Source organism: Garra rufa, chromosome 9 (genome assembly GCF_049309525.1).
Source record: "Garra rufa chromosome 9, GarRuf1.0, whole genome shotgun sequence".
In the NCBI taxonomy this organism is placed as follows: domain Eukaryota; kingdom Metazoa; phylum Chordata; class Actinopteri; order Cypriniformes; family Cyprinidae; genus Garra; species Garra rufa.
The window spans coordinates 4205394-4220105 of NC_133369.1; the positions used below are offsets into that span (position 1 = coordinate 4205394).

A 14712-nucleotide genomic window follows, 5' to 3' on the forward strand; every position below is an offset into this window, starting at 1 on the left:
TTTTATCCTGCTTTCCAGGCAGGATTTTGAGCTGGTAAATCACGACTTGCGACTTTGTAGTGTTCCAGGCAAGTCACCCCAAACTGCCTGAGCGCATGTATTATTATTACATTATTATTCATTTGTTTGCAACGTTATATTGTCCTAAAGTCTATTTTTTCACTGTGTACCACTTGCATAAACACCGCACCCGTAGGTGCTGTCATAGTGGTTTCGCAGGCTATGTCACGTCAGAACTGGGAACTGGGAGTACAGTCGTGTCCAAAAGTTTTGAGAATGACACAAATATTAGTTTTCACAAAGTTTGCTGCTTTGTTTCAGTTGTTTCTGTGATGTACTGAAATATAATTACAAGCATTTCATACGTTTCAAAGGCTTTTATCGACAATTACATGACATTTATGCAAAGAGTCAGTATTTGCAGTGTTGGCCCTTCTTTTTCAGGACCTCTGCAATTCGACTGGGCATGCTCTCAATCAACTTCTGGGCCAAATCCTGACTGATAGCAACCCATTCTTTCATAATCACTTCTTGGAGTTTATCAGAATTAGTGGGTTTTTGCTTGTCCACCCGCCTCTTGAGGATTGACCACAAGTTCTCAATGGGATTAAGATCTGGGGAGTTTCCAGGCCATGGACCCAAAATTTCAACGTTTTGGTCCCCGAGCCACTTAGTTATCACTTTTGCCTTATGGCACGGTGCTCCATCGTGCTGGAAAATGCATTGTTCTTCACCAAACTGTTGTTGGATTGTTGGAAGAAGTTGCTGTTGGAGGGTGTTTTGGTACCATTCTTTATTCATGGCTGTGTTTTTGGGCTAAATTGTGAGTGAGCCCACTCCCTTGAATGAGAAGCAACCCCACACATGAATGGTCTCAGGATGCTTTACTGTTGGCATGACACAGGACTGATGGTAGCGCTCACCTTTTCTTCTCCGGACAAGCCTTTTTCCAGATGCCCCAAACAATCAGAAAGAGGCTTCATCGGAGAATATGACTTTGCCCCAGTCCTCAGCAGTCCATTCGCCATACTTTTGGCAGAAGATCAATTTGTCCCTGATGTTTTTTTTGGAGAGAAGTGGCTTCTTTGCTGCCCTTCTTGACACCAGGCCATCTTCCAAAAGTCTTGGCCTCACTGTGTGTTCAGATGCGCTCACACCTGCCTGCTGCCATTCCTGAGCAAGCTCTGCACTGGTGGCACTCCGATCCCGCAGCTGAATCCTCTTTAGGAGACGATCCTGGCACTTGCTGGACTTTCTTGGACGCCCTGAAGCCTTCTTAACAAGAATTGAACCTCTTTCCTTGAAGTTCTTGATGATCCTATAAATTGTTGATTTAGGTGCAATCTTAGTAGCCACAATATCCTTGCCTGTGAAGCCATTTTTATGCAACGCAATGATGGCTGCACGTGTTTCTTTGCAGGTCAACATGGTTAACAATGGAAGAACAATGATTTCAAGCATCACCCTCCTTTTAACATGTCAAGTCTACCATTCCAACCCAATCAGCCTGACATAATGATCTCCAGCCTTGTGCTCGTCAACATTCTCACCTGAGTTAACAAGACGATTACTGAAATGATCTCAGCAGGTCCTTTAATGACAGCAATGAAATGCAGTGGAAAGTTTTTTCAGGATTAAGGTAATTTTCATGGCAAAGAAGGACTATGCAATTCATCTGATCACTCTTTATAACATTCTGGAGTATATGCAAATTGCTATTATAAAAACTTAAGCAGCAACTTTTCCAATTTCCAATATTTATGTAATTCTCAAAATTTTGGCCACGACTGTACATCGATCTAGTATGAGTTCACAAGTGGGAAGTCATGGGTTTGACTGCCATTCGGATGCACTTTCACGGGTAGAAGGTTGGAAAAACACGAGTAACGGGTTGCCTGGAACGCGGCATTATAGATAAATTGTCAATTGGTTTCAGAAATAAACGATCATTTTGCTAGATAAGACCCTTCCTCCTCGGCTGGGATCGTTTAGAGCCTTTTGAAGCTGCGTTTAAACTGCATTTCGGAAGTTCAAACTTCGGGGCGCCATCCATATCCACTATAAAGACAAAAATCCTGAAAAGTTTTCCTTTACGACTGAGGAAAGAAAGACATGAACATCTTGGATGACAAGGGGGTGAGTACATTATCTGTACATTGTTGTTATGAAAGTGAACTAATCCTTTAAGTTTATTGACTTGACTGACGTCCGGAATAGAGGAGGTAACCAATGGCATTTGAGATTACAATTAAACCAGCAAGTCCAGGGTGGCGCTAGCAAACACGTCTTCCCTGCGCTGTCCAGTCGGTCTCGGCGCGGTGCGAGCACTTTAATACCGCTCTGTTTCGTCCCACTTTTGGGTTGTTTGGCTTCCCATAATCCAGGAGTCACAGCGATGGCAAGTCCAACAAGTTCAAAGGTAGCTTTCGAAAGAGTCGGTCTGTGCAATAAATATTTAAAGTTCTAAACCATCTATTGTGCTTTATTGTTCCACTATAGTTATGATAATATTTATAATAATAGGTTTAATTTGATAGTTGTCTCTGACGTTGTCCCACAACAACATTAAAATAGTGTAGATTAGTGTACAATGTTTTATATTTATTTTATAGTTATATTAAATTAGATTTTTTTTTAAGTAACACAATAGTTACTTTGCCTGGTAATTCGTTACTTTTATAATGATATAACTAAAATCAGTTACTATTTGTGAGAAGTAACTAGTAACTATAACTAATTACTTTGTTAAAGGTACATTCCCAACACTGATTATTACAAAAGTTTTCTATTTTAAACACATGCTGTTCTTTTTAACGTTTTATTTAATCAAAGAATCCTGAAAAAAGTATCACAAGTTCCAAAGAAAAATGTTTTCAATGCTGATAATAAATGAGCATATTAGAATGAGTTCTGAAGGATTATGTGACACTAAACACTGGAGTAATGATGCTGAAAATTCAGCTTTGTATCACAGGAATAAATTATATTTTGAAGTATATTAAAATAGAAAGCCACTATTTTAAATTGCATTAACATTTCACAATATTACAGTTTTTTCTGTATTTTTAATCAAATAAACACAGCCTTGATGAGCAGAAAAGTCTCCTTTAAAAAGCATTAAAAATCTTACTGATTCCAAACTTTTGAGCGGCAGTGTATATATCATTTAGATTATATACAGTAGTCAACGTGTTCATTTACAGTCAGGCTGACGCTGTTGTGAAATCACCACCTGCTTTAAAATAAAGGTAAAATAACTTGTGAGTAACCTGGGAGTGACTGTGTGAGGTTTGTAAATGGACGATTTCACTGTAAAGGGATGATGAAATCACACTGTTGCCTTCCAGATATTTAGTTTTATCCCTTGTTCGTCAAAAACAAAAAGTTACACATAGGTGCAACATGGACAAAAATGTCATCAAAATATGATTTATTAATATTTTTTTTCCACTTTCACTGATGTCGATTTTTTTAACCAGCATCTGTTCTATCCATAGATACCAAACATTCATTAATTTTCAGAATTGTAACCCTTTAAATGCTGGTTTGTTTGCATAATGCCACAGGTGTTTTTTTCCCCTTTGCTTATTAGATTCTTGTTGTGTCAGTGAACAACAACATTAATTTTGAGGCATTTATATTTTATGTAGTGTTTTTTTTTTTAAATGTATATTCCAAATTTGAAAAAATGGCACAATCTAGTAAAAAATGGTAAACATTTAAAATGTGAAGCCTTGCTGATAGAATGAATGCCTATTAGCAAATATTGCATCATTTTACAGTCAAATGGCCCTGGATTGAAAAAATTGCAGTTTCAATGTAGACATTTTTGTCCTTAAAGGTCCCATATTGTCAAAATCGAAATTTCCTGGCTTTTTTCATGATAACTGAGGTCTAGGGGCTATGTAACTACCATATGAGTTTCAAAGCAGTCAATCCACAGTAAACTGCACACAGTCTGCTTAAAGTAGCTGTTCATTTTCACCAGCCGCTGTGACTTCCGTAACAATGTGACGTCCGATCTACTCAGTCACCGCCTTCAGTCACCACCCCGAACACCAACCACTGTCCCACCCTCCTTTTGTCAAACCCAGACAATATCGTGTCCATAACATTGCTAAGCAACAACAACACGGAAACTAATCTAGAAAACCCTGTTCAGTCGATAGATGTCGAAACTACATCATTGCACAGGCTTCAGAACAACGTGAATATAAGAGACCACTGGCATGTCAACTTCAGCCTCTTTCACACAGAGATTCCGGTAAATACACGGATAATGTGTCCCACGATTTGTTCCGGAATTGTTTAATTTGGTTCATTCACAGTTGTTTTCCGGAATCTGTGCGTGCTTTACACACAACCCATAAAGACATGTGACGTTTGGATGTGAGATGTAATGCGACGCATACTTTTCACTAAACTGAAACTAACCTGAACAAACTGTGCTTCAGTGCTGATAGTGAGGAGCTGGCTCTGCCCGATCGCCGCTTTGTTCCACTTTGCACGTATTTTTTTGTCGTGAAGAGTCGCAGGGTAACGTCCATCATCACTACAACACTGCCTTTATGGTTCTGGCTTTTGTTCACACAGCGCTCGTTCCCATAATTTTCCAGAATCAGCGCGCATTGTGAAAGGGGCTTTACTAAAGCAACAGTTATGTAGCTTACTGCATTCAGTGTTTGAAAAAGAAAAAACATTAATGATCATTCTGAAATATCCTGTTGAGTATCAGCAGGCTAGGCTCTCTCTATGGCTCTGGGTTTGGCTACAACGATACATGACCGTAGTTACCTGTGGTTGGCCTGGCTGTGTGTCACTCAGAAAACAACAGGCCAATCAGAAGAGAGGCTCATGAATATTAATTACATTGGGCCAAAATCGACCTGTTTTTGACAGAGCTCCTAAAAAAGGAGCTGTAAAAATATATTGAGATGGATTTTGGCCCTTATACCGCAAATATATATTCTTAAGAACATCAACAACTAAAATAAACCTCCAGAAATGTGTACAATATGGGACCTTTAAGGTCCTGAGTGTGAGTATTTTTTGTATGGAGGGTAAAATTTATTTTTTTAAGGAAATAAGGGTAAAATATTGAAATTTCAATAAAAATAAACACCAGTTGGCATTAACACAGGCAAACTAAACTGAAATGGACAAAAATGTCCATAAGGTCGCACAAGGGTTAAACCAAAGCAACATGTTCCTGTAAAATATTTCAGGTTTTGGTTCCAACACATTTGACTAATGATTTTACAGTTGTTTTGTAATTGTTTGTGGTTATAGAAAAGTTACTAAATTGTACTAACATGCAGCCAATTAATTGGATTTAACTGGATTTAAATAAGCAAATACTTTTGATATTGTATTGACAATGGGATTTGTTCTGCTCTGTAAAGTCAACTCCAGCACATCCTAAAGACTTTCAACAGGGTTAAGCTCAAGGGTTAACCAGCTCATATATAAAAATGATTCCTCATGCTCATTGAACCATAATTTCACAATTGGAGCATGGTCAATCTTGGCAATGTCATCTTGGAATATAGACATGGCTACACCTTCGTACATGGTTGTTGTGTAAAACTGAAAAGCTAGAATTGTTTCCAAACACAAAGCATGCCAGAAACATCTTAATAATTCAATCCTTGGATCTTAAGTATTTGCTCATTTAAATCCTTTTTGCCATTTGAATGCTTTGGTTCCTTCCTCATTTATTTTAACAAAGGCTTTATGAATCACCACCGACAGCAACATGCCTGAAAGATTCACCTTTTTCTGCAGGTCAAAGGCCTCCTTCATGTACCGAAACTGTGCCATGCCATAGGTTTTATCCATCTTAAATTTGGGCAGAGATACTTGAACTACCCGTTGAAGCATCTTGCTGGGTTTGGTCCACCCCAAGAGCTTCGACAACGAAAGCTCCCCCAAGCAACATTTATTATGTTATATTGCAAAAACACAAACAATTCTTAAAATGGTACAAATGTAAAAGACAACATATCAGTTTTAGCCAATAAAAAGTTTAATTGATTAGAAGGGTCTCATAGCAGTTCAGTTCAAGTAGCTTTATTGGCGTGACATTTCTTACAGTATTGCCAAACACATCACTCGCTCATGGAGAACAGTAGCGTCCATAAAACAGAATGCTCTTGGTTGGATTGTGTCGGATGAAGAAGAGGAACGGATGATCTGCGTTAAAGACCTCTGGGATCGTCAGACACATTACCCTCGCAACAAAGCCGGTGGCTGCAGCCGCTTCGGTTCCTTCCTCGTTTACTTCGACAAAGGCTTTATGAATCACCTTCGTCAGCACCAGGTCGTTGTTGGGCGACATGCCTGAAAGATTCACCTTCATTTCATCGAACACATCCTCCATTCCCATGCTGATCAGAAGACTCTTCATGTCATAGGTTTCCTCCATCTTGAATCTGGGCAGAGATACTTGAACTTCTTCTTGACGCATCTTTCTGGGTTTGGTCCACTCCATGAGCTTCTCGTAGGTCAGTGCCTTTTCAAGCTGGATAAGAAAGTCATGTTAATGTGTATGTTTAATACCAAGAACTTGGCACTTGTATTTGCCACATGCATTCTTAAAAATAAAGATTCTTTATTGGCCTCTATAGTTCCGTATAACATCTATGGAGCCTTCCATTCCACAAAAGCTTCTTTATGGTGGAAAAGGATTCTTTAGAAGTTCTTTACACTAAGAAACAATGTTTCTTTTACGAACTGTTCACTAAAAGGTTCCTTGGAGAACCAAAGATGTTTTTTGGGAGCAGAACCTGTGTTGTCTCACCTTCTGAAGGCCAGTGGTTTTGTCTTTAATCTCATTAGGAAGGATGATCAACATACTGAGATCCTTCCCATAATACGGCAGCTCCAGAACCTGACTGTTCATCTCTGGGATAGAGGCCATAGGAAACGTTGACTTCTGTCGCATCATCTTCACTGGTTTAGTTTGAGTCTGCAAAGCATCAGTGGAAACACATGAAAAATCCTAATATTTGATTTCTAATATTTTGATTCAACAACACTCTTAAAAATAAAGATTATTTTTTGGCATTGATGGTTCCATGAAGAACCTTGAACATCCATGGAACCTTTCAAATAAAGAGAATGTTCTTTATTGATCTTTAAAATATTCTTCAAAAGGTTCTTTTAAGAACTGTTTACTGAAAGGTTCTTTGAGGACCCAAAAATGGTTCTTCTTGTCATGATTTGAGCCTCAGTCCCCCTGGGATCACAAACTCTTGCACCATACATCATGGACTTCATCCCCCACAAGCCACTGCACCCATCACTGCTCACACCTGCAGCTCATTCTCACACACACACACACACACACACACACACACACACACACACACACACACACACACACACACACATGTTGGGTTTACATGTTTTATGGGGACATTCCATAGGCGTAATGGTTTTCATACTGTACAAACCGTACTTTCTATCGCCCTACACCTACCCTACACCTAAACCTAGCCCTCACAGGAGATTGTGCACACTTTTACTTCCTCAAAAAAACTCATTGTGCATGATTTATAAGCCTGTTTCCTCATGGGGACCTGAGAAATGTCCCCACAAGGTCAAAATCTACTGGTATTCCTATCCTTATGGGGACATTTGGTCCCCACAACGTGATGAATACCAGGTACACACACACACACACACACACACACACACACACACACACACACACACCTACCTGCAGTCAATCACACAGACGCCATATAAGCCACTGTCACACTTAGCTCTGGGCGAAGTCTTGTATTGCCCCGGCTACATTTCTGAGCGTTTCTTCCCGTGTTTGTTTTCCCATGTTTTGATTCCTGGACTCCCACCCGTGTTTGATTCTCGCTGCCCGCCCCGACCATTCTGCCTGTGTTTGACTTCGATTTCTGCCTGCCCCTGTGTGTTTGTCTGTATTAATAAAATGCTGCAAATGGATCCGCTCGTCTCCGACCGTCCTTGTGACACTTCTATTGCATCACTATAAAAACACCTTTTTGGAACCTTTATTTTTATTTTTATTTTTAGAGTGAAGAACATCTCACCTTGCTCAGCTTGAACTGACCATCTACGGTGGCATCCTTTGAGAATTTCTTCTCCCAGTTCCCCTTGAAGTAGATGGCGTTCACCAAGACCAGTCTCGTCAATTCATTGATGGATCCGTTCGGGAGCAAGTTCTTGATCTTTTCTACAAAAGCAAATACTATTATAGTATCTCAAAGAACTCAAATACCACTGTTCGAAACAGCCCAGAAGGATTTCACATTTCTAAATTCTTGTCCTAAAAAAAGATTCACGCAGTAGATCAACTCAAGATCTACATGCATTTAAAAAATGTGAAACCGAAAGCACTACAAATAAATGTTTTTAAGAGTGTAAAGTTACTATAAATTCAAGTTTCACCTTGAGTGTTTTTCTCCACCCATTTGTTGATGTCGACACGTACAGCATCTGATTCCTTTATGAAGTCCACCTTCTCCAGTCCGGCTTCATAGTATCTTTTTGCATCATTAAGGAATTTCTGTAACACATGCAGCAAACCTATTTAATCAAGATCATTTCCAGAACCTTGTCAAACCTAGAATTATTTGCATCGAGCTTTACCTCAACAAAGTAGTAGGATTGCTCCCCGTAGAGGCGGTTGGCAAGACTCAATGCATACGGGACTCCTTCTTTGTTCAGTTCACTCATGAGCTGGTTGAAGCTGGAATGAATTTGCTCCTCAGGTTTTTGTCCATGTGCAGGCTGAGCAGGACTGTTAAAACCCAGGACCTACACAGCATTATTATGGTAGAATTAAACCCTTGTAGTATTCCCAGTCAGAAATCACTGGCTTTGTCAAATACTGGATTCAATCTTTTGATCAAGTCTTAAAAATAAAGCGATGCCATACAAGAACCTTTTTTTCAGTCAAAGGTTATTCAAAGAACCTTGTCTTTATGGAACCATTTAGACAAAAAGGTGCTTCTACGGCAATCTTGAAGCCTCTTTATTTTTAAGAGTGTTGTTTTCTTTTAATTAATAACTACCATTTTTGGGAAAAACAAACCCTTTTCAGGTCAAAATGACTGTGGGGTGGCGGCTAATAAAAAAATCTTACTGTTATGATGACTTTAACATCTTTTGTGAATCCATTTCTTAAATACCCCTTAGAAAGTTTAAGATGCACTACAAACAATGACATTTCAATGAAAGAATGATCAGATAAATTCTGCTGCTATTATAAATACACAAAGTGCTTTAAAAGGTTCTTTACAACAATGCCATAGAAAAAAAATGTTTGGTTCCACAAAGGACCATCTCTTTCTTATTTTATATTCTTTTTTGCCACAAGATTTTGTGGACTGGAAAGGTTCTTCAGATGTTAAACGTTCTTATGGAATCATTTAGATAAACGGTTGTTCTATGGCATCGTGAAGCACCTTTATTTTTAAGAGTGTAAGAGGATTGATCTCAACCTCAACTCAACAGCAACTCAAACTACACACAAAAATGTGAAACCAATTTAACATAAATGTTCTGAAGTTCTAAATAAAAGCTCTGAACATTAATCTATAACTGCAGCTTGGAAATATGGTGCATATTTGAAATATAATTCACAATTTGCAACAATGTAGTGAGGATGAGTAAAAAATAACCACTGGTTAATTTCTGGGTGAGCTGTTCCTTTAAATATCTCTTGTGCAAAAGGCTTGCATCACTTCCTGGTCTTGTTCTCCCTCCGTCTCTTCTGTCTCGTCACTCTTTTTCAGTTAAAGTCAGGGTTTAAATTGGGGTGGGGCCATCAGGGGCTGAGCCCCGGCAGATAGATTGGCATCAACAACGCTACACAAGTAGCCTAATGAAACACCATAAACAAAAAATAACTAGGCAATCACCAAAACGCAAACCAAATTCACGACACTCCACCATACGAATAGCTAATTCAATCGCATGTGAATAAATGCAAATATTTCCTAATAACACCCAGTAAGACACTGGTGCCGGCTTTCTATGAAATATTTTAATGATTGCGCCCAGGTCAAATAATAATTAATTATTGATTACCAATTTGAATCAGTGCATTATAACGAAAGCAATAGCCTACCTTAAAATGGTATTTGTAAACCGGTGAACCCCTGTAAACTTTCCAGTCCAAGAATTAAGTAAACGAATGCATTCAAAAAGTAAGGTAAAACGGCTCTACAGAGCAAACCCGACCGATTTCATCAGAGATTGTGGAGAATCACGTCCAGATGCAAGTTATTCTTGTCAGCGTTTATATAGTTTATATAGCTACTGTATATAATGCATGCACTGACGGTATAAGATTGCAAGGCTCACGCAGTCTCTCCAGGAGAAATTAAAACGCGCAACAAGAGATGAGGTACAAATTCAGAAGACGTTTTTCTATTTTTTTTTTTTCTATTTAAAATACAGTTAAGCAACATCACACGTTTTCACCATCACGACTGTTCAAAGTTCAATAAACAAGTACAATAATTTTAAGTAACTTACATTTTAGGCGCAGTATTGCAGACGGTTTTTGTTCTATTTCAGCAGCAAAAATAATTTCATAGAAAGACATCAAAACCACAGAGCATCTCACAGCAACCAGCCGATTCATTGCTGAATAATTCATTGTTTTGAACAACTCGGTTGAGTCAAAGTTTCATTATCCCATGCACAAACGACGCACTCATGAGACACTTGCCATCACCTACTGCCGTTTTAATTTTGTTTAAAATTATAATTTCCCCCCTTAATTTCTTGTTTATTCAAATAAATACTTAATCTAATAACATAATTTAATTCAGTTGTATTTTGTCAGTGCAAAATATTTAATTTGATAACGTACATAACAATATTCATATTATTGTAATCGAATTTATAGATAAAATCAAAGATTAAGTATTAATGAAGTTAGGGGGTGATAATAAAGGTATAAATGTAAAAAAAGCCCTTGAATTATATTTAAAAACAAGCAGATTTATGTCATAGCTGATAGAAAACTGATGAAAATATTGCTTCAGAATAAATCATATTTGCAAAAAAAACAAGAAAAAAAAATATAGGAAGCCCCCCCCCCCCCCCCCTAAACAAATCCCAATTTAAGCCCTGGTTAAAGTATGTAGTAATTCAGATTGTGTGAGATCACCTTAAACATCTGTGCAGCTGTGTTTCCTTTTGCTCCGAGTGACACCATGGCCAGAGCCGAGGAGATGCTGATTGGAGAGTAGAACACATTTTTTGATGCATCTCCTTTCCTGATCTTCTTAAACAGGTTTAGAGAGAACTGTGTGTTTGCTGCAGACAAAATCTCCATTTTCACAAGCTGAGCAAGAAGGAAAAGAGATGCATTATCAGCATAAAAATGATCAGTTGTTGTCATTTCCCATGTAAACAGCATCACATGTCTAGTAGTTTTAGTTTACACAGATCTGAAATGTACTAATTTGTTAGTTCTATTAAACTATATAAAAGTACTTCAAACTAACAGAGAAGAGAGTTAAAAGCTTTACCTATAGTATTCAGCAGAAGTGAAGAAGCTTCTCGTGTGTCAGAGGCAGTGATGGGAATGACTGCGCTATAAATGAACGGCCAGTACAGCCGCTCCCTACGCAGAGTACGCAGTAGGGATGGGCCTATCGATCCTAAAGTATCGATACTGATGCGAGTATCGAAAGTATCAATTAATCAACTTTATTCAAGACACATCGAGGTCCACAGAGACAGAACAATACAGGAAAAAAAATATAAATAAATAACAATACAAAACATTTAAAAAGATGTAAGAGTCATCATTTTTAAAACACATACGAGCTTCGGGTCCAATGTTTCCAGAAACAAGATGAGTACCTTGTTTCACTCTTCGAAACATCAGTTAGAGACACTACAATCATATTCTTAGACTCAGTCAATCTGCACATAAATCTATACATACAATTTCTCAGAACAGCCTTAAAAGTAGGCACATTGTTAGTCACAAACATTTCACTGGTACTACTCCACCTGGGGATTTTAAGCACAATTCTTAAAGCATCATTATAGGCCACTTGAAGTTTTTTCATTTTTGCAATACAAATATTACACCACAGTTGAGCAGTATGCAGTGGAGTGCAATATGTTTTGGAGAGTGATCTTTTAACGTCTTCAGTACACATGTAAAATTTACGAGCCAGCATGTTTGCCTGCCCATACAGTTTACCACACTGACGCTGCACATCATCATCATCAAGGAGGTCATCTCTTATCACATGTCCTAGGTATTTAGCTTTCTTCACAACTAATAGTGTTTCACCTGCCAGTGAGAAAGAAGGATAGACAAGCTTCATATCCTCCTTGGTTCTCGCAATTAGTACCGCACTCTTCATTGGGTTAAATCTAATATCATGCATTACTTCATACTGAGAGCAAATTCTAAGAAGCTGCTGCAGTCATCAGCATAAAGCATGTGGTTAATGAGGTTATCGCCCACCAAGAATCCAGTTATACTTTGCTTTAGTTCTCATCCATGTATTTATTGAATAGAAGTGGAGAAAGAATTCCACCCTGTCGCACTCCGTTGGAGACATAGAAGGGTGTGGACATACTCATCCCCCACCTAACTTGCATAGTTTGGTGAGAGTACCAGAACTGCAGTATCCTAATTAGAAAAAAGGGGACACCACGCTCCTGTAGTTTACGAAATAGTTGCCCATGATTGATGCGGTCAAAGGCCTTTGATGCATCCAGGAAACACATAAACACTGTACTATTGCGTGATCTATACCTGTGAATAATTTCTTTAAGTGCATAAATACATAGATCAGTACCAAGCTTGTTCTTAAAACCAAACTGATTATCAGTTGATGCTGTGTATTCTGCAAGCCTATCCATAAGGATCCTTTCTAGAACCTTGGAAAGTATACTTGCAAGTGCAAAAGGTCTATAGTTATCTATACTAGTTAACTTACCCGTCTTATTTTTAACTACAGGAACCAACAAGACAGATAACATGGATTCAGGAAGTATGCCATGCTTCAATAACCCAGAAAAACATAAAGCAAGTAACACTGAAATACATTGGCTAGCGTATTTCAGATGTTCTGCTGTTATTCTGTCCTGCCCACAGGTTTTATTCATTTTAAGTTTCTCAATAGCACAACATACTTCATTTGGCCATATGACCACCCCATCACTGCTAAAACCCATCTTCTAAACGCATCTTTAGCCTCCATATGAACATCATGGACTTAATCATTCCACCCTGGTTTCACAATATGTTGTTTCACCACCTTTCTCCTCAAAGGTTCACTTCCATCAACTACACAGTTCACAATTTTATCATACATTGCATATAGGTCATTATTGTGACTTGCATTTTTACAGTTGATATTCACACACATAATTGCATCAATGGGTAACTCAATATTTCTCAAATGCCAACAGTCAGTAACTTGTAATATTGCAGGTCATCTTCTGTGAGCCTTGCCCAGTCCAGCATCTCATTTAGTTTATGACTGTCATTACTTACAAGCTCAGGTAGACCCTTGACATTTATGAACATAGAGACAGGGACGTGATCAGCTGTGGTCAGATCATATACGATCTCAGCCTCCTCTATACATTCATGTGCATCAGCTGCTGTATCAAGACTAAAATATTTCCAAATCAGGGACATGTTTACCGCGCCGAGGTAGACTTTGCATGTAAAAGTTCCCTCTAAACTCGCCTGTAACACTTATCACATGTGGTTGTGTAAGTAGCACAACGTATTTTAAATGTATTTTATTTTTAAGGCAATGTTTCAAAATAATTGTGTTCTTGTATGAATTATTATAGTTTTACAGTACACTATTATTTATTTAATCAAACTCTGGTAACGATATCGAATTTGGATTGGTCACGCATCACCGATATCCGATCCATTCAAAAAGCTTGGATCGGCGTTGATACCGATCCAGAGTATCGGATCGATGAAACCCTAGTAAATACAGTTAGGGTATGTCTAAAAACTCCCATCTCGTTTTCTTCCCTAACTTCAAAAATCACCTTAGATCGCTGCAAAAGTACCGACATAGTGTTTACAAAGTGAACATACAAAGAAACTCAAACTCCCTTAACCAAAAAAAAGGTATAAACAGCATTATAGGACGATTTTGACATTGAAGACATAAACGAGATGGACTTTGTATGTGTAACGTATCTGGTCTTCCCTGTCATCATGAACTCTTGCACCACACTTTATGGACTACAATCCCCATAAGCCACTGCACCAATCACTGCACACATCTGTTCCTCATTTCCCACTGAACTGATTGCTGCATACACCTGTTTATCATTTACCCACATGTATTTAAGCCACTCTCACACACAGCCACCTTGCGAAGTCTAATTGTTCCCATGGTCATTATTCTAAGCGTGTTTCTCTGTATTGGATTACCTGTGTATGACTCTGGACTGTGTACCCCGTTGTTGATTCCTGCTGCCTGCCATTGTGACCACTGATTGAGTATTGAACTGTTTCCCGGATTACCTACGTTGTTCCTGTTTTCTGGCGTTTACTCCTGCCTGTCGACTATTCTAATAAAGCCTTGCAAATGGATCCGCACGTCTCTGACTCCTCCTTGTGACGAAGACTTCGCCACACCCGGATCCAGCGGCTTTATCCACCTTACATCTCAACATGGACCCAGTCGACCAGCTTCTGCTCCTCCGACTGTCACA

The 14712-nt window shown here is 38.6% G+C and overlaps 1 protein-coding gene across 3 annotated transcripts; it reads right to left on the minus strand.

Moving 5' to 3' along the window:
- Positions 1 to 6058: 6058 nt before the first annotated feature.
- Positions 6059 to 11329, minus strand: LOC141343110 (leukocyte elastase inhibitor-like). 3 transcript variants are annotated; one of them, XM_073847709.1, is made up of 7 exons: positions 11162 to 11329; positions 9054 to 9074; positions 8629 to 8745; positions 8428 to 8545; positions 8070 to 8212; positions 6800 to 6967; positions 6059 to 6520 (listed from the first exon to the last, which is right to left on the minus strand). In XM_073847709.1, the coding sequence occupies exons 1-7, from the start codon at positions 11327 to 11329 to the stop codon at positions 6116 to 6118; spliced, it is 1140 nt and encodes a 379-aa protein (XP_073703810.1). In that variant the 3' UTR covers positions 6059 to 6115. The 3 variants fall into 3 exon arrangements, with proteins under 3 accessions (XP_073703810.1, XP_073703809.1, XP_073703808.1); XM_073847708.1 differs by lacking the exon at positions 9054 to 9074 and having other exon boundaries at positions 8629 to 8769; XM_073847707.1 differs by lacking the exon at positions 9054 to 9074 and having other exon boundaries at positions 8629 to 8796.
- Positions 11330 to 14712: the final 3383 nt, after the last annotated feature.